Genomic DNA, 19,262 nt, shown 5'->3' with positions numbered 1-19,262 from the left:
TTGAAATATCACTTCAGGATTTTTTGGTGCAAACTGAGTCACAGATGTGTATGGTATATCTCTATCACTGATCTGTCATATACACATTGTCTTTCTGGGCTGTTTCTGGCCTCTTAAATATTTATTCATGACCAAATTGATCTCTGTATAGCATTGAAGTTAAAGGTGTAACATTGTCCACTCCATGAATGCTTGAATAGTGTGGAATGATAAAATCAGAGTTAAATTTAAAAGAATGACTGAAGAAATAATTGTATTTCAATAAATTTATGTTCAAATTCATCAAAGAGTGTTTTTATCTTAGGAAGGAGTGAAATTGATGAATTCCACAGGCCGACAAAGGACAGTCGTGCATTGGTGTGTGGCAGCAGTAGCTCCCACTACATCAGGAAAATCACGGGCACCTGATTTTGCCAGATAGTATTTGTCACCTCAAAACAATGTGGCACTGCTTTGACCCCTTTAGTAAAGTTATAGATAATTTTGAAGATGCTGTGTAAAGTAGGCAAAATGTGAGCCTTGGATAATTGGTCTGGCAATTGTGATAGCCTAGTTACACAAAGAGGCAAACAGATAGAATTCTGGCAGCCAATGACAAAGGAGGATAATTTTCAACCGGCTTTCCAGACCTCCTACCATAACTTGCCAATATTGTTCAACTGTTTACAAGGAGGATATAAATATTCTACTACCAGGCCAACAACAAGGACTTATGACAAGAGAGAATAATTTCCAACCCATTTTCCAGACTTCCTACAATAACTGGCCAATACTCTATAATTCTGACAGCATGGTTACAAAAAGAGGCCAACTATTAAAATGGTGGCAGGCTCATAACAAAAGAGGATAATTTTCAACATACCTTCCAGACATCCTACAAAACTTTGCCAATTTTCTGTAATCCTGAAAACCTGGTTACAAAGAGGACATAAGTATTTCAGCACTAGACCAACAAAGAGAATCGTGAAGGACACATGACAAGAGAGAATAACTTTCAACCGACTTTGTAGATCTCCTACAATAATTTGCCAATATTCTATAATATTGAAAACCTGGTTACAGAGAAGATATAAGTACTTCAGCACTAGGCCATCAAAAAGAATTGTGAAGGGCACACAACAAGAGACAATAATGTTCAACCTACTTTGTAGACCTCCTACAATAACTTGCCAATGTTCTATAACTCTGGAAACCTGGTACAGGAAGATATAAATATTTCAGCTCTAGGACAACAAAAAGAATTGTGTTTCAACCTAAGCAACACCCAATGATTCTGATAGCATGGTTACAAAAAGAGGCCAACTACTAGAATTGTGGTAGACCTATAACAAAAGAGAATAAAATTTAACCTACTTTCCAAATGACTTGCCAATATTCTATTCTGTACACTTGATTGCAGAGAAGATATTAATATTACAGCAAACTTTTGGCCTGGGCACGGGCATACCACATATATTCATCTTGCAGGGAGGATTTTTGGAGATTTTCAGAGAAGGATGGCAGTATTGAACAGCAGAGACAGGAAAACCTGTTGATCTGGCATTTGTAACAACGTGACATGATCCATCGAGGATGACTTATTAGTTATGTTTAGTCTCTCATAGATTTAGATGGATATCCTTTTGTAACATTTGTAACAAAGGACCCATGAAAAAATAAAATAAAATTTGGAACTACCTCAACCTAATTTGTGATGATACAGTATATAAGTCGCCATGCTTCCAAATAAATATGGTGACCTGATTGCAAGCAGGGTGCTGCGCATATAGCACTTGCCATGGCTGGAAGAGGGAGGTGAATTGGAGGCGAAGAGCCTTGTTGAAGACAAAGTGTGCAAGTGGGAATCAACGCTTATGCCCGGTTAACGTGTTGCAAAGACGCTTTCACCTCGTGGCATTTGAGCAGTGGGAGGTGGGTAGACACGCCAAAATGGGGATGGCAAGTGGTGGCGAGGGGAATTGGGGGATACTTATGGGTGACACACCTCAGGCTGAGCCTGATGATGGTGGATCGCTGTCGTGACTTGGTCGTGACTGAGCGCGCTGAGAGTAAGAAGGAACCCGGCCACCAATCACTTCCACTCGCCCGCCTTCCTTCTAGTTTCATCTTTCACCTCCTGCCATTTCCAATGAAGTATTCTGTGCCGGTTGAACAGCTTTCCTTCTTCCACCAACACACAAGATATGGTGGTCTAGCGCCATGTTCTTTGTTCCCGTGCACCTCGCCGCTCTGGCTACAACACAATATGGGGCCAGCGCGCTATGCTTTTTTCACCCTTTCTACTCAGGCATTCTGCATGTCTCTCCCTGTCCGTGTGGTGTTGGCAATTCTGGGGTCATCAGCGTTCCAGCCATCCATCGGGTTTGTTTGATAGATCTCATGTGATAATGGGCATAAAGTGGAATATCTGAAGATGTTGGAGTAACTCTGATGAAGTTCTGCGTGGTCGTGCCCAGTGTGAATTCGTCCACCACTGTTTTCCTTATGCACACCTGGGACTGAGTTGGAGACATAAGTCTAGCACAATCGAGCATTTCAAGGGAACAGCGCAGCTTAAAGACGAGGATGAGCGAACGTTGCAAAAAAAAAGTGAAGGCCACCGTTGTTTGTGATGGCCATGAAAGCTACGTAACAGGAGCCAACTTATTTCAATGCTGGGCATAGATACAAAACTTTGATTGTGACTCTGCTTGACTTGTAGCTGAAAAAGGCGGCGTTGTTCTGAACAGAGCCACAATATTAAAAAAAAGGAATCTTGTCCTAGTCATCATACTCTGACTCAGAGCCAAAAGATTCTGAACCGGGGTCTGAGTCCCTAGCATGAGACATATCATAATCATCGTCTGATCCATACCCATCATCAAGATCATCCTCATCATCATTTGAAGAGTCATCGTGATGGTCAGAATTTGCCAGCTGGTCCTCAACTTCAACTTCATCACCCAACTCCAGACTGTGAGGTTGATGGTCAATGTTCTCAACAACCTCCAAGTTTGAGTTATGGCCAGCATCGCTCCCAATGACATGTGAATGGAGGACCCCATTGTTACTGCCGACATGGCCAATTCCGAGGCCAACATGATAGCGCATCAACGTATCTCGATCTGCAAATCTGGCAAGCATGAAGTTAGATTCAATAACTCTATGTGAAATGTGGTGCATGACGTACCGGCCAATATAATATTGGCAAAAGTCTGTAGAATCCCGGGCGCAGACTGAGAGACCCTGGCTGTCGGGATACCGCACCCCAAGCGAAAACACTGGAATGACGTGACATGCCCGAACAACATCATTAGGATCTAGGAACCCGAACGAAGACTCATCAGCCATGGGTGGAAACGAGATGCGTTCTAGTCTGTGTGCTCGCCAACTGCCAGGTGAGACCCTTCTGAACCACCTAACCCACAAGAAGTTGAATCTTTGAGGGGTGTAGTCTGGCGTCGCAGCGCCAGTTTGGACCACATTGACATGACAAATCCCCAAAACCCTTGCGTATATGAAGGCCAATGACTCATCAGAATCATCAGTACCAGAACTGTCACTCTTTGACAAAACCATTATATCTCGGCGCTCAGTGTTCACGTTGATGGTGTCTTGGGCCCGGCGAATGTCATATGTTGTGTAATTGATGCACATGGTATTGTGAAAGTAGAGGCGATTAAACTTGAAAAGCACATTGTCGAGTGTCCGGGGATCTACAGTGTGCAGGGGAGCTTGAACTTGATTCAGGTAGGCCAGATCTGATGGCACTCTGGCAGCTTGGATGCGAGGGAGCAAATGTGTTTTGAGTTTTGGGAGAAAATTCTGAGATGTGGTGCTTAGTAACGTTTTGCTTTTAAGCGGTTGGGTAAAAGTTCACCTTTGTGGCAGGGTCATCAACGCGAGTCCGAAGAAACGAGCCAATATCTTCATAGAGAGCTTCGGATTTTCCGATGTGATGGTGATCCTTGGCCGACCTGTTCAATCTCTCCTTATTAGTGTGAGATAGGGGTGAAGTTGGAAAGTAATTTCTTCTGAGGCGCCGCAAACGGGTTTGGCGCCGTTCAATCTGCGTCAATTGCTTGATAAAAAGCTTTTTGTCGGTCCTTCGATACCTCGCCTTCGGAGTTCGGTGTTCCAATTCTCCCTGGTAAAGACTTGTAAACCATAATGCCAGCAATGAATATATAACCGATGTCATGGCTCACGGGCTCAGTGCTATACGAATCCGTTGTCCCTCTTTCTCGAATTTCATTGACGTAGTCTCCAAGCGAGTGGTGCTTGTAGGTGTCTATGTTATACTTTTTGATACGTGGTCCAGTTTGGCCTGCATTGCTTAGATCGACACCTCGTGCAGCGACGCCATCAGCTTTTGACTGTTTGGCAGCTCTGCGATGTCGTGCCTCCAGTTCACGAGGGAGTTCGCGAGTTTTGTAGGAGGGGCAAACAATGCTTGAAAACTCACGTAACGAGCTTCCAATTTCAGTTGTCAGATCATCAAGCAGCTGAAGTGTTGGGTCGGAGTGCATGCGAAGTTTAGCAAGCCCATGCCAGTGAGCGCAAATGAATAATAAGCGCATGACTGAAGTGTGATTGTCGCCAGTCAGTAAGCCGTCAAACACGGGCAATGCACACTGGGGATGCATTAAGAAAGTTGAAATCACAGGGTTCAACTATTAGAGGTGGCTGACTTGCAAAATATCCTCAAAGTCGCGAGCGGCCAACTTCTTCATTTGAGAAGTGTTGGAAGAAAACTTTCGAATGGTGCCCTTGCCGAAGGTTGGGATTTGTCGATATCTTTTACATTTGCGTTCAATACTCTAGGGCACGGTACAAACTTTGGAGGGGAAACTTACCTTCGGTCAAGTTCATTTAGCAAATCTGGATTGATTGCTGCCAGGATACGGAGAAGGTGAGTGAATAATGCTTTCCACACTCCCAGTTCAAATTCATGCAGCAAATCAACGGCCAGCATTTGAAAAAAATTGAATCCAAGATGACTTAAGTTGTCGGAAAATGCATTCTTTGGTTGCGAATAAGATGACACTAACGCAGCTGCAGTTTATGGACTTACTTGGTTGGGGACCAAAGACGCCTCTTTTAAAATCCTTTCTACAGCGGCACCATTTACCCGATTGTTTTCTTTGTAGATCAGATTCCTCGCCTTGGCAATGTTACGGCGCCGCCCCACGTCATCCACTCTTGCTGAAGACTTCCTTTTTTGACGATCTTCTGCAGATCCCAACTTGCTAATCTCCATCTTAGGGACTAGGCAACGCGGGCAAGGGCAGGCTCCTTTGTCGCGAATACTAGCTAAAAGGATCCTAGGAAGGTGTTAGATCAAGCTTCTCCAACCAAACAGGTAACACTCACTTTTCTGGATAATCTGCGGAATATGTGAAGATACGCGGATAAAACCGTCGAGAGATACCATCGCCACATCTGATAACAATCCCATGCTCCCATGCATACGCAAATTCATCATCGATGAGAGCTTTCATCTGTTCGTGAAAGAATTCCCGCCCACAATGTGTGTAAAATTGACTTGTCGGTCCTTTCCCACCGGTAAACTTTGAAGCAAAGTCATTAAAGGAAGGGGGTAGCTGGAAGACTGTTTAGAAAGACATGGTAATGAGATGGGATATAGAAATCTACCTTCTCGAGGTATGCAACATGGTTGCAGGATTTGAAGCTTGGTTTTCCGCGACGATATTTGGACTCATTACCGAAGTATACGTATACAGGCCAGAGTTTTGTGTTACCGAAAGATGTGAGGTGTGTAGCATCTGACCAAAACATGAATGCACATATGACGCGAGGCAACTCGCAGCCCGCCTCACGCGGAGAGCTAAGGAGCTCTGTGTGAGCCCGAAGAAAGGCCCGTGAGGTGTATACCTCGCCATATACACAGCTTTCTTTCTTACCCGAACCTGTGCGTGTCTGCCATAGGAGCTTGTACGGTTCAATGTGAAAATGACAGAAGTAATGGGGATCGGAGACTCGTTCCTTCATCACGGCAACCAGTGAACGATGATACAAGTGGGCACCTTCGTATATCCTTGCACCAGGGTGTGTCGCCCCAGTGTGAAAAGGCACGCTGATCTTAATCTGCGACACACGCCACCCTTCATCAGCAGCATCCACCCAGTCTTCATCGTCGTCAGCTTGGTTTTCCCCAAGAACAGCATTGATATGATCCCACTTGTTGTGAAGGATATCGGCCGGTACAAACTGAGGGTCCGCGATGATACGGACGAGGTTTTGGAATGTAGCCTGAGTTTTCTGAGTTCCATCATTCCAATACCAATCACCGAGACGAAAAGAACTGTAATTTGGATATGGAAAGAAGTCCTGTGGGGGTGCTGCTGCCCCAGGAGGCGAAGGTGACGATGTTTCGGAGATGCGAGTGCAAAGATCTTCAAATTGGACATGTTCTTCTGGGTCGTGCTGAGGGAATTCGCCCCCAACATACACGCGAACAAGGCCAAAAATATTGCTGGGTGAACGCAGGATAAGCTGTGACATAGATGTTTGAACGAGGCTTTTGCTTGCCCCCACCTCAAAGGAGTCAGAATGCTCCGAGGACCTTCTGAGATCATGGGGCGGCAGGGAGGGAGCTGGGCAAGGCAAGATATCATGATAGCGTGCTGGCTGCGGGACATCTCTGCGTGCACCCTTTCGAAGTGCAATAGGCATGTCAGAAGGCACAACATCAACATCAGATACAACAGAGTCGTCGCCTATGGCATGCTGGAAGTTCTCGCTCGTTTCCGTTTTGTGGCTGCCATGTAGAAGTGTTGTGCAACCCTGAGATCTGGTATTACTAGAGGAAGGGGCAGTGATAAATGCCAACGACTTACCTGGGTCTCGACAGCTGTCTTTTGGCTACGCTGCTGCTTTCGAATCTCCCAGAGTTCTTTAGCCTTCGTAAGACCTCTGGCCACACGGTTCTTCACCACCTTGCAAGAACGCAGATGATTGTTGAAGTTGTTGGTTTGAGAAAATGACCTCCCACACCTGCAAGTATTTGCAGGCAGCTCCGCAGTTATTACAGAAAGACCTCGATGTGATTCCATCTGGGATGCCGGCGCCTAGGCAGACTTTTCCTCTCTGTAAACTGTTGGAAGTGGATTATATACTAACTTGAATAGAACGAACCCACCCAGTGAGCCTTCGACTCGGACTCCGTGTGACTACCGTCAGTCGAGTCAGATGCAGCTGATCTCTCGCATTATCATTGTCGTCAACATGACTCGGACTTGGCAGCACCGTGACATAAGTTTCCAGTAACCTTCCTCAAGTCTTCGGAACTTCCACGCATTTCGCCCGATAACACAACTTTAGTGAACACGATGCATCCAAATAAAGCTACCACTTTCGATTATTTTTTCCGCTGAAATATCTGCTGTATCGAATTACCGGCGTCTCGAGGTCGGGGGAAGAGAAATTACGACTCGTCCTGGAGTTTACGTAAGGAATCGTTCTTATACAGACCCGTTTTTTTGTCACACTATTCTTTGAGAGCTATAGACAAACAGTACCAAACAGATGTCAACTCATCTGTGCAGTGTTCTTCTGCATCTCAGGCTGCTGAGGGCTTTACGGTCGTTTTGTTCGTGCCGTTGTTGTACTTTTAGAGGTACTTAGTTTTTTGTTATATGATATGTATTATGAATAGGGAATGTGATACTTGTACTACTCCTCATTTGCTCCTCATACCATCATCGGCATAAATCGGATTGGAGTTCAGTCCTTGGTAAGTAAGCGAGGGAAAATTTCGACGTGGCAAACTGACCTGTAGGAATTTATCAAGCAGCACTACTGCCTTGGGTTTTGTTTGGAGTAAGAACGACGAAGCTGTGTGAGGAGAGCATCATGCGGGGGGGCGGGAGGACCCACAATTGCCGGTTGCAAAGTACATAGAGATTTGAATGGTGTGTCGCGAGTCTGAAGAGACGTGGAAGAGAGGCGAGATGCACAGGAGTTCGGCCGTAGGGGTGTGTGAACGCCTGGAACATGTTGAGGCAGTGAACCAATTACTTGTGGCGGGGAAGAGGGAGCAAGAGGGGAGACAGCCGGTGATGGCAGTGGAGACGGCGATGATGCTCTCAATTCAGGTGGTGGAATTTCATCATCTGGTAGGCTCTCAGTGGGGTTTTCGGCACCGTTTTCTACAGAGGCTTGTGCAAGTAGACGAGATAATGACGAAGGTCGAGCGGTTGGTGACGAGTTGGCCCGAGTCCGTACAGGGAATAGATGGGAGTTTGCAGGGCGTGTGTCTTGAACTTCAAGCTCTGGTGGGGGTACTGCTTTGTTTCCAAGTCTACCATTTGCTGGAGAACCTGAAGAATCGTTCTCAGATGTTGCCTTTCTTCCTGAAGCCCAGCGTTTATTGCCACTCGGCTGCGCCCAGTCTTCAACTTCAAGCATGTAATACTTTACACCCTCACCAAGACCGTAGGGATTGCTAGTTTGATCCTAACGAGGCTTAGCTCAGAGTCTGAAATGTAAAATATATATCCATAGAACATACCTGTTGATTGACCACCCATTCCGTGATGGAGGTGATCCAAGCAACAATCCATTCTCTTGTTTTGAGCCGCTCAGCTAGGTGACCTGTAGCTTGCAAGAAGTAATGCGGGAAGGAGACTACGAAATTAAATCAGAAAGGAGGAAAAAAAAAACGAAAAAAGAACCCACCATTGAACGCAGCCCAAGGTTTCGTGAATTTCGCGTAGGCAAAAACATCGCCAAATCCCCTTTCGCAAAATTACGAAACGAGATCTTTCCCTTCGCCCGCTCCCTATACTCCTTACACTGCTTCTGCCACTTCCGAATCGTCGACCCCGTCTTCGCAACAGCCTCCAAGAAAACATCATGATCCAACTCCCTCAATATCTCCAACGCAGCAGCAGGATCAGACGGGTCAATCGGCGACGGCTTGTCATGCTGCTGCCTAATCCGCAACAAACCAGGTGAGAAAGTCGTCGATTCCGCAAGCGTATTGGCATGTTTCGAAGCTGGGTGCGAAGACACAGCTTGCCCGGTTTGCAAGGCTTTCACATGCGAATTCCTGAAACAGATGGCAACGTCCAGGATTTGCGCTATCAGTCGATTACCATTCTCCATACGTTGGTCGAAATCGGATTGTGACGCCCGTCCGGCTTTCAAGTCATCACGGAGGATGCGCTCAACGTGTCGCGCCTCTCAAAGCTCATGCTCGACCCTCTGCAGCTCCTCTCGCAGCCCAGCCGCATCCGCATTAGCTACCTCGATATCAGCTTTAAGATTCTTCACCTCTCGCTCGAGACGCTCTTGGTAATTCTTGAGCTCGTGGAACTGACGTTCAAAAACAGCACGATCTCCATCCGCTTCTGCAATGTGATCCCGGATAATCTGATCGTGCTCAGTAGCCTGAAGCTTCAATAGCCGGTCCTTCTCCTGGCTAGTCGCCTTCAACACCTGTCGAACTTCCTCGCTCTCTGCCTGAGCAGCTTGGATTTGCAGTTCCAAGTTCTGTCCACGAGTACGCACGTCCTCCAGATTGCGCAAGTTTCTCGCTTGCTCTTCAGCAAGAACAGATATCTTGCTCTCATTCTGTGAAACGAGCTCCTTCATCTCATCAAATTCAGACTGCGCCTGCTCCAACTCCTGTCTCGACCTCTGAGCGGCCTTTGATTGCTCCGTGGCATCTGCGAGAGCTCTGGCAATGGCAATCCGCTGAGACTCAATGTCCGCTTGCAACTCGCTGTTTCTCGCTTCCGCGATCCGACGTGCGGTAACTTCCCCTTCCAACTCTGGGCACGAACTTGATGGACTTCTGGGAGCGTGTCCAGTTGCGGAACGTACATCAGAACCCGCGGAAGCTCCTTTTGCAGACGAGGAGGGGGGAGAGGATTATCCGGCACCTTCGAAGGGGCCAAATTGGGTACGTTGAGGATGAGGTGAGGTCGTTGATCGGGAGCTCGATGAGTTCGGGATAGGTGACGCCATTTTGCTTGTGGAGCGGCAAGACGCCTTGGGAATTTACTGGAGGGACTATAGGGCGGCTTTTCATCATGGTGCAGACTGCAAGGATGAGGGTAAGGCCAAGTGGCCTTGGGGAGATGAGCTTCTCACTTAGCCGCGGCCCAATTGGCGTGGTGGTGGATCTGTTTGGGCCAGCTGAGTTCAGATGGTTTTCAACGCTTGTCAAGGTATGTAGTCCGGGAGAAGGTGTAGATAGATGGCGTTGGCAGAACCCGTCGAATCTGAGGGTTGGCGAGCACGTTGTATACGCTTTCGTCAGGCACCGTCGGGGCCATTGACAGTGGTTGGCCAAAGATAGAAAGTGTCGCCGCTGCACGGAGCTTGACTACTTGGCGTTTCTGAGCATTGCGCATCCAATGTCTGGAAATGCCACAACGTAAACGAGATGGCTAGTGGCAATAGAATAATGGAAGATACCCACATCTTGAGAGGCTCCCGCACTTCTTCGATGTTCTGATCGCTGATCAGCAGAGATCCGCGGTCCGGGGCGACGCCGAGGAGGGCGTTGCGGTCAACTTCGTGCTCGATTGGACAGATTTGCGCGCCCTCGAGCTGGCTGGGCAACAAGGAAAGCACAGGCAGCGTGGAGTGGAAGACGGGCATTTTACTGGTGAGAGTGAGGGATGAAGGGAAAGTTAGCGAGGGGCAATATGGAAGGGAAAATGGTGTGACGCGAACGTTCGGTGCTCAGCTTTTGCAGCTCAACGGTCACTTTACTTCCTCCCCATTGATTAAGACTCGTCTGAACCTCGTCCTTCAAGAACCCTGCTCCGCCACTAGTTCACTCTTGCAACGCACTTAAACGATGAGGCCTTGCATACGTAGCGCATAGCATTTGAAAGGCCCAGCATCGGGCTGAGTTGACGATGGCACGGAGGCTGGATCTGATGTGGCGGAGACGTGAAGGTAAGCTTTGGCAAACGAGATGTGATCCGAAAGAATGAACGCGGTTGCGGTCAGCAACGCCGTAAATCTAAGTGTTGCGCCTTGCGAGAGGCGGATGGCGGAGGCGTCAGGTGCTATCACTGCGTACGCGGGTCGATAGGCGATTGACCGCAAAATTTAGAGACCACGTACCTCATTGGCAAGCCTTCGCAAACGCGATCACATTCCCTGGTAAGGCTCGGAAGCAGTGGATGAGAGCACCGTTGAATGATATGGTTCGATGAGACAGGAGCAGGGAATCGTGGGGCATTGTTGAGGGCGGGAAGGAAAGCCCGTTGCTCACAGTTCCAATCAAGTTCCAATTGTTTCTGACAAGGGCGCGGTGTTGTCGCCGCGTCGACAGGACCAACCAAACATTTACAAATTTTGAACTGAAAAGTGGACGTCCACTGCTCAGTTTAAAATTTGGTATTGACTGGGAAGAGCTTGATCGGCATCGTATTCGCCAGCACCATGATGATTTCAATCCAGAGAATCATGCCGAAAATGAAAATCCCTTTGTCATCAACCACCCCGACCACCTTTCTCATGTTGAGGTTCCAGATCTGCGTTGTCCGTTTGATGCTGAGCACCTTCTCATTTTTGGTGCAGAACTACAAAACATATCCACCATTCTGCCCACAGATATGCACTCGCATCGGCTAACTTGGATTCGCGCACTAGAACTAGCTACTGCTATGGCACAATAATGATGTAATAAACTGGCTACTGCTCTGCTTGTAAATGTTCGAAATGTTCATCTAATTCATCATCACTCTCTGCTAAAATCCTCATGGCATCTTGGTGGGACAGGACGCCAGCACGATATTTTTTCCAAACCGAGGGAAGCCTGTTAGAGGTGACAATGGCAATCCCTGTTTGCAAAAAGGCGGGATTGGGATCTGCTGGCCTGAGGTCTTGCAAACTGGTTCCATGAATGTCTTTAGGTCGCCACACAACTAGCGTATTTGCAGCTGCCTGAACTCGAATACGGTAGGTACTGATGTAGAAATGGCCACCAGCGTCGGATGGGTGATCTCTTCTAACTGTCCAAGAGATAGCGAATTTGTGAGGTTGGTGCTCAAAATGGGTTGATCTACCAAATGAGGATAAGTTAAAGGATGAAGAAGGTAAATCAAATAATGACCGGGAGTAATTTTGGCCACACACCCCAGCAGGGGGGGCTCTTTCGGCATTTCTGAAAATGAATTTGTCGTCGCCGATCTGGATTGAATAATCGCCAAAAGCACGTTGGTCACCATTACCAGCACTGCCTTCTGCAGCTCCTTTGCAGGGGTCCATCCGCGGCATGCAGCATTCATCGAAGAATTCATCGAAATCATTCATAACTTCATCTGGCAGGCTATTCCTGCACAGGTTCCAAAAAAGTGCAAATGCTGAGCTGGATCGGTCGTCCATGTCGTTGATGACATCACTGGGCAGTTTTCGATTCGTTACATTGCGAACCCAATCAAACTTCGGTGCACTCCGTGCACCAGCTGAGAATCCAACTTGGACGAGCGACCCAGGGTCCTCCATCTAAAGTGGATGATCAGGGGTGATTATAGAAAGTCAAAGAGATGCTCACCCGAACATTCTTTCGGTTCGAAACATTCTCTTGAACAATGTCGTCAACCACAGGAAGGACATCTTCGTTGGGGCAGAAATCTCTGTAGACACCGCAAACTAATGTGCCATTGCTGTCTCGAAATCGGCGACTTTCGTTGGGGCGCACGTCGTGGTCGATCAAGCTGGTGTTAACTTTCATCATTGGCAAATAGGGCCTCCGAGAGTCAGGTCTCCGGCCAGAAGTGAGATGCTTTTTCCATTTTTTCTTTATCGCATCAGTTTCATACATCCAGTGCTTGAGGGGGGGGTATGCTTTGCTTTTTGGGTATGTGGTGACGGTAGTCTCGGGAATGTTCGCAAAGTGAGCTGAGTTTGATTGGCGGGCTCGCTGGGTGAATCCCAAGCTTTGGCCAAAGCGCTTTTTGACATTTCGCGCACTGTTGTACTTGGCTTTGCGTGCAGAGTGGGCGGTTGCTAGAGACTTTGGAATGATGCAAATTTGGGAGGCGCAATAGTCCGCAAAATTGCGAAACCATTTGACACGGGATAGTTCATGTGGTGCGCCAGACCAGTTGTCTTCAATTACTGGCGAAATGCAAGTGACGAACTTGGTCTGGGAAGGTTCGTCGATGGCATTGGTGAATAGCCGAAGGGCTCTGGCATCTGATGCCACATGGGGTACAAGAATGCGAAGAACTTTTTTAACTTCAGGGCTTCTCATTTTCTGGGTGCGCAAATTCTAGTACTTGGTAGGTGAATTCGTAGTCGCTCACTCACCTGGTTTGCGGTTCGCGCGAGTTGTTGCTGGCTGCGTTGAGCGTGACACTAGGTGACCGCGATGAATGTGACGTGTCCTGCGACTCCCTTTCTGCCTTCAAGCCACTATCGCTCGCCAATTTCTCCATCTGCGGCTTCGCTGAGGCTTCAGCGCTGCGCGATAGGCACTCTGGTTTTGCTGAGTCCCTCCGTGGGTGTTTGCTTTGGCTCTGCTGCAGGTTTGGGGGTATCCCTTCTTCAGGTGGCTTCACTGAGGCTTCGGCGCTGCGCGGCAGGCACTCTGGTTTTGCCGAGTCCCTTCGTGAGTGTTTGCTCTGGTGATGCTGCAGATTTGGGGTGCCCAGCCCAATATTGGCTAGGTTGCTGGCAAAGGGGAAGCTAGAGGCTTTTGCTTTCACCGTAAGAAGTGCGATTTTGCCTGCCAGATTTTTGTTTGCTGACAATTTTCGAATGTAGGTTCTCATTTGCGCAACCTCTCTTTCTCCTGCCCTTGCATCGCTGATGCAAACTACCCCAAGACGGCCGCCCATGTGATTGATTTCAGTTCATGGGGCGCTGCAGCGGGATTGGCCTTCCGACTGCCAGGAGCTTCACTGGGTTTTGGGCTGCTCTCCTTCCCCTCGTCTTCCCGCCACTTTGCACCTATCCAACTATCCACCTCCTTGGCGATTGTGAATCGCATCGAGCGGCCACGCGCTCCTCTCAGCCAGCGCCGCAGCCATCGCCCGTGGCCGGCGCTGCGCCTTCAAACCCTGTGCTCAATCTACCACCAAACTATCACCAATTCACTCACAGACTCCGAATTCTGCTCCAAATACACCAGAGCTTCGCAATCGGCCTCTGGCTGCCGCCTCTGAATCTGCTGCTTGCTGCAGCGATGCAAGAATCCGCCAAGGAAGTGCCCCTTTGCACCGCGCCAACTCCTTCTCGTCTCTACAAGCATCCACCCTGTCTTCCGTCTCCGACTCTCCCTGCTTCATTCCTTTTGATCAATCAGCGGCGTCTGACCAGTAAAAACCAATTTCTCTGGCAATTCGCATCCGTTCCAAAGTCGCCAGAATTGCTAAGAGCAACTATGCTTCTGGCGGTCCACGCACGCGCGCACCAAAGTCTCATTCGCGTGCAGCCTCCGCCGCCTCAAGCGCATCCCATCCTCCCCACCAATCCCGCAATTCTATCCCGCCGCCGCAGCTACGCTGGCTGCTAACCCATATCATTTTGCAACAGTGGGAACAAGCCCTCATGGTGGCAGCGTCGGACTGCCTTTGCCACGACCTCCATCAAGCCTTTGAAGGCGCGGCGGAGGCCTTGCCGCTTTCTAGTTGCTCTCCTTTGCGGAGCCCAGGGGATCCACCCATTCTCGCCACATAATCTGCCTAGGTTGCGAAGAGGCGCATTCATTTTTCATCCCAGCAGACTTATGTTGCCGTGGTTCGCCTTTCGAGCTCGCAGCTCCCATGTTATCTATGCGCCTGCACTCATTGCTCGGCCTCTGCCTCATGAAGAAGACCAAATGCGCAAGAAGCCCTTGAAATGCGGCTCATGCAGATCAATCCTTTCCAGCGGGCCCATGCGAATGTTGGAGTTCTTGAGCGCCTGTTCTCGCCTATCTGCTGCCGCAGCTGCAGCCGAACCGCCAGTCTCTTCACCCTCTGCGCAGATTTCTTCCATCGCCCCATCTGCGCTCGTTCGCCCCTGCCTAGCTCCCGCTGCTCTCCAAGATATTATTTCTCCTATCGCCGCTTTGCCAACTTTTTGCCGACTAACAAAAGATTAACTACCCAAGGAGCCGAAAACCTTTGTTTTCGCATTCAAGCTTTGCAGCAATCCCAGCAGCAACAACAACGAAACTTGCGCGCTGCTGCTCTCCTTTCCTCTCTTTCTTTCGATTCGGGCTCGCCTCTTTCCTCTGCGCTATCCACCGGGGGCGAGGATTTACCCATTCCTGGACTCGTATGTGATACTCAACTGCATCCTACTTTCGAATTCACGCTGCCCCTTCAAGAGCCCCACAACTTCCGGGAAGTCTCTGCCTGGAGCCGCGTGCGCTTGACCATGACGAGCCCAAAGATGCCGCCGGCATCTTATGCGAGAGGCTCCCTAAAGCTAAACCGCCTTCTGCTGCTGAAAGTGCGCTCAAGGTTATGGCGAGTCGCTCGTGCGCTCCTGCGGTCGCAAGTAAATTCCTGAAGACTTTTAAATGAAAGCGTGCGTGTTTGTTAGCATATCTCCTTTCCTTCATCTCATCGACATTTAGATGCAGATTAGCAATGACAATGGGCCTGTTGAGCTTATGGGCGCCGGCCGCCATCATGCGCTTTTTCCGGTAGAAGTAAAGAGCAGTAATAGTTGCGCAGTGCTCAGCGCAGAGGGTTCACGCGGATACAATCGCTGAACACTGTGAATACATCCTTACGCATACTTGTTTCGAGACTGTTCTCTGCGGCCGAGTTGGTCTGCAACAGGTCTTTGGATTACAATTCATTTACAGCAGGTGTAAGTACAGTGAAGCAGGGATTTGCAGTAATGGCAGGAGGGTAGAGTGTGCGCAGAATGAGCGGCGGAATCATGTATCATTGAAGTCTTGTGGGCAATTCCACACCAGCTATGCGCGGCGGGGTCGCCTTATTGCAAAATTTCGGCTAAGACTCTTCGCCTGATGACTCTTCGCCTGATTCCACATATTCTGAAGCAGAATCCTCATCTTCATCAATTCGCATGAGCTCACTGATGTCGTAGGTCAATACTTCTCCGCTAGCATCTGCCAGCGCAATTTCTGGAAGGCGAGGCGCTATAAAATGTAGCCAGTGAGCAACAATCGATGCCTCGTCAGAACCTGGGAGCATGTAGCCCACACCTAGGTCAAACAAATGATGCGCATGTATACTAGGTAGATGCTCAGAGAGCAGATGCTTGAATGGAATGCAAAGCTGACGAAGGCGGGTGCAAGTATGGAGAAATGGAACCAGATTGCAGATGGAAACTGCTGCGAGATGGTCGGAGGGGATGAGGTGATCTGAATCGACCTTGATGGAGGTGAGATTCACCCATGCTGACGCCATTCTAGACACAACACTGGAGCACGGGGGGAAGAGTGGAAGTTGAATGGAGAGGTTCAGGCTGCAGAGAGAAAATTTGCTGGCAAGTGGCAGAAAACTTCGTAAGTCGTATGAGGGCTGGCTGGGCGCCGGAGGTGCAGCGCTGGCATCCAAGTTACAAAATAATATTTTAAGGTTTTTGAAAGACGCTGCGCAGCACAAGCGGCGGATTTGGCAAGCAATCTCGCCCAGTTCCCTTTCAGAGGGGGGGCTTTGAGAAATGCAAGCAGTGATATGTGTCACCTGGGGAAGATTCCCAATGCACTTGAAAAAATCAATAGCAAGACTGGTTTCGGCAACTTGAAGGTTCAGTCTTACCAGAGTTGGCAGTGATGGGATTGAATTAGAATGGAGACCGCGCAATGGAGACTCAAGGCGAATCTCCAGATGTCGCAGAGAGGGAAAGCATGCAATGCGGGAGAACGACAGCGGTGATAGGTATGCACAATCAATGCTAAGCACCCGCAAATTAGCATGGCGATTAGAATTAACAAATAGGCTGACGCTTGGCTCTTCTGGCACAAGCTGGCCATAAAGTTTCAATTTAAGGTGGACGACAGATGCCGCATTCTCCGATAAACGTGAAATGAAGTCGAGAACAGCAGCGGGATATCTATCCCTAGCATGAAACTCGATGAATAGAAACCGAAGGGTAGAGGAGGGAGAGGGAATGTAGCGCAGGAGATCTTCAAGAAATGGTCGCGGTCTCTTGATCTTGAGTACCAGGCGAGTTAAGAGCCGAAAAAGAGGTGTAAAAAGCAGCTGTTTCTCAATGGCAACCAGAATGCGGGGAATGGCGGCATGCTGCAAGACATAATCTTGGCCTTCCTCCCGGTCTGTTGAGTAATGAAGGGCTTTCATACATCTAGCATACTGGGAAAATGGTTTCCAAGCAGCAAGACCACGAGAGGAATTCAGAGGGATGGAAGATGCAAGCTATTGGGGCGTGGTGAAAAATCAGCAGCTTTGAATAGCTATTGTAAACTCACGGCTCTTCGCCACTGACTGCAGGGAACACAGCGGAGGAGAGGGCTAAGGCCTGACTGATACCTACGCCACAATATTCGCAAAGCTTCGGCCGAAAATGTTCTGCAAATTCACTTCAGTCACCCATTTTAGGGTACCTATGAGGTTATCCAATTCTTTGAAATAGGGAACCTTAGTGGTACCCCATTCCAGAGTGGTATGACCCTCATACCAATTCCATCATACCATGGTATGGATGCCACATACCATTCCACCTCATACCATACCATACCATACCATACCATTCCATTCCATCTCATACCATACCAAATCACCTCATACCATACCATACCATACCATACCATACCATACCATACCATACCATACCATACCATACCATACCATACCATACCATACCATACCATACCATACCATCATTCCAAAGCTGTCACAGGGTCTCTGGGGTCCTTTTTCCAAAATATGAAAAATATTTCTGCTGGCTGCAATTCTGGTCCATTGGGCTCCATTTTTTGTGGGCTGGTTCTTCCCATTTCTTCTGACATTTTCAGCTACAAATGGAGACTATAGGTTGAACTTGATCTAAACAATCAGCTTCATTAGGCTTTATCCCAGGTTTTAGCCATCCACTCTAAACCTGAAATAATCCATCACAAGCCACATGAAATCTTATATCTTTACAGACCAATTAATTTCAGTCAACAACAATGCAAGACTTCATTGGTTGCCAAGGGATCAACTTTAGCCAAAATTACCACTCTAGGCAAGCTCGTTAACAAATGTCTTTCTCTGTAATCAATTTTTTCAACAGGGTGACATTGATGATGATAATGTCACTGACCACTTGCCAACTGGACTTATAGTCATGTTGGAGAACAATGAAAATAATCACATGCAGATTGAATGGACAGCCATCCAGTTGTTTCTCAATCAACATGTGCATATGTGGTCATACAACAGTCGCACAATCAATGATGGATGGCTGTTGAAGACCCCCCACAGTTCTTCCACTCTTTGGTTTATGTGGAAGTTCTCCAACAGTAATTGACTCTTTAACTTACTCAGCTCCATTGTATTGTGTTGTCCTTTGCCCTTGTTCCTTTTTGAGTATGTGCCTAATACTACCTACCTACCAGCTCTATGATTTACCACCTATTGGCCATTCCTCCAACATGCATATAGAACAAACCACTTCACAATTGATTTTTAAATACTATAGGAATATAACATAGAGTTGGAATCATACCATACCATACTGTTGGAATAATACCATAGATATGGAATCATACCATGCCATACCATTGGAATGATACCATACTGATGGAATCATTACATACCATTCCATTCCAATAATACCATGGAGATGGAATCATACCATGCCATACCATTGGAATAATACCATAGAGATGGAATAATACCAGAGAGATGGTATCATACCATACCATACCGTTGGAATAATACCATAAAGATGGAATCATACCATACCATACCGTTGGAATAATACCATAGAGATGGAATCATACCATGCCATACCATGCCATACCATTGGAATGAAACCATACTGATGGAATCATACCATACCATTCCATTCCAATAATACCATGGAGATGGAATCATACCATGCCATACCATTGGAATAATACCATAGAGATGGAATCATACCATATCATTCCATTCCAATAATACCATGGAGATGGAATCATACCATACCAGACAATTGCAATAATACAATAGAGATGGGATCATACCATACAAATGGAATCATACCATACATCATACCATTCATACCATATGATTGACTTGTGATCATACCATCAATCATACCATACCATGGAAATGGAATATGGAATCATACCATCATACCATACCAAACAAAAGGAACCATACCACACCAAACATCAT

At 47.7% G+C, this 19,262-nt stretch overlaps 6 protein-coding genes across 6 annotated transcripts; 2 read left to right on the top strand and 4 right to left on the bottom strand.

Moving 5' to 3' along the window:
• Window positions 1-2,160: 2,160 nt before the first annotated feature.
• On the top strand, window positions 2,161-2,655 carry LACBIDRAFT_399315 (uncharacterized protein; the record flags this gene model as incomplete). The annotated part of the gene is made up of 4 exons (XM_001885448.1): window positions 2,161-2,232; window positions 2,288-2,361; window positions 2,414-2,520; window positions 2,591-2,655. Coding segments are annotated over 4 exons (318 nt in total), but the record flags the coding sequence as incomplete, so codon positions are not given.
• Window positions 2,656-2,760: 105 nt separating this feature from the next.
• On the bottom strand, window positions 2,761-7,055 carry LACBIDRAFT_306573 (uncharacterized protein; the record flags this gene model as incomplete). The annotated part of the gene is made up of 10 exons (XM_001885378.1): window positions 2,761-3,112; window positions 3,170-3,804; window positions 3,860-4,126; window positions 4,188-4,613; window positions 4,671-4,776; window positions 4,836-5,002; window positions 5,054-5,303; window positions 5,353-5,582; window positions 5,635-6,786; window positions 6,840-7,055. The coding sequence occupies 10 exons, from the start codon at window positions 7,053-7,055 to the stop codon at window positions 2,761-2,763; spliced, it is 3,801 nt and encodes a 1,266-aa protein (XP_001885413.1).
• Window positions 7,056-7,797: 742 nt separating this feature from the next.
• On the bottom strand, window positions 7,798-9,108 carry LACBIDRAFT_306572 (uncharacterized protein; the record flags this gene model as incomplete). The annotated part of the gene is made up of 3 exons (XM_001885377.1): window positions 7,798-8,457; window positions 8,513-8,628; window positions 8,676-9,108. The coding sequence occupies 3 exons, from the start codon at window positions 9,106-9,108 to the stop codon at window positions 7,798-7,800; spliced, it is 1,209 nt and encodes a 402-aa protein (XP_001885412.1).
• Window positions 9,109-9,186: 78 nt separating this feature from the next.
• On the bottom strand, window positions 9,187-10,039 carry LACBIDRAFT_306571 (uncharacterized protein; the record flags this gene model as incomplete). Its single annotated transcript, XM_001885376.1, has 2 exons — window positions 9,187-9,799; window positions 9,888-10,039. The coding sequence occupies 2 exons, from the start codon at window positions 10,037-10,039 to the stop codon at window positions 9,187-9,189; spliced, it is 765 nt and encodes a 254-aa protein (XP_001885411.1).
• Window positions 10,040-11,658: 1,619 nt separating this feature from the next.
• LACBIDRAFT_306570 (uncharacterized protein) lies at window positions 11,659-13,222 on the bottom strand (the record flags this gene model as incomplete). The annotated part of the gene is made up of 2 exons (XM_001885375.1): window positions 11,659-12,471; window positions 12,521-13,222. 2 exons carry the CDS (start codon window positions 13,220-13,222, stop codon window positions 11,659-11,661), a joined length of 1,515 nt encoding a protein of 504 aa, XP_001885410.1.
• Window positions 13,223-14,811: 1,589 nt separating this feature from the next.
• Window positions 14,812-16,609, top strand: LACBIDRAFT_331066 (uncharacterized protein; the record flags this gene model as incomplete). Its single annotated transcript, XM_001885447.1, has 6 exons — window positions 14,812-15,408; window positions 15,536-15,610; window positions 15,643-15,774; window positions 16,018-16,085; window positions 16,346-16,438; window positions 16,534-16,609. The coding sequence occupies 6 exons, from the start codon at window positions 14,812-14,814 to the stop codon at window positions 16,607-16,609; spliced, it is 1,041 nt and encodes a 346-aa protein (XP_001885482.1).
• Between the last annotated feature and the right edge of the window lie 2,653 nt (window positions 16,610-19,262).

The sequence above is a fragment of the Laccaria bicolor genome, genomic scaffold, assembly GCF_000143565.1.
Source record: "Laccaria bicolor S238N-H82 LACBIscaffold_31 genomic scaffold, whole genome shotgun sequence".
In the NCBI taxonomy this organism is placed as follows: domain Eukaryota; kingdom Fungi; phylum Basidiomycota; class Agaricomycetes; order Agaricales; family Hydnangiaceae; genus Laccaria; species Laccaria bicolor.
The sequence above is the reverse complement of the archived record's forward strand: the minus strand, read 5'-3'. Positions and strand labels throughout refer to the sequence as shown.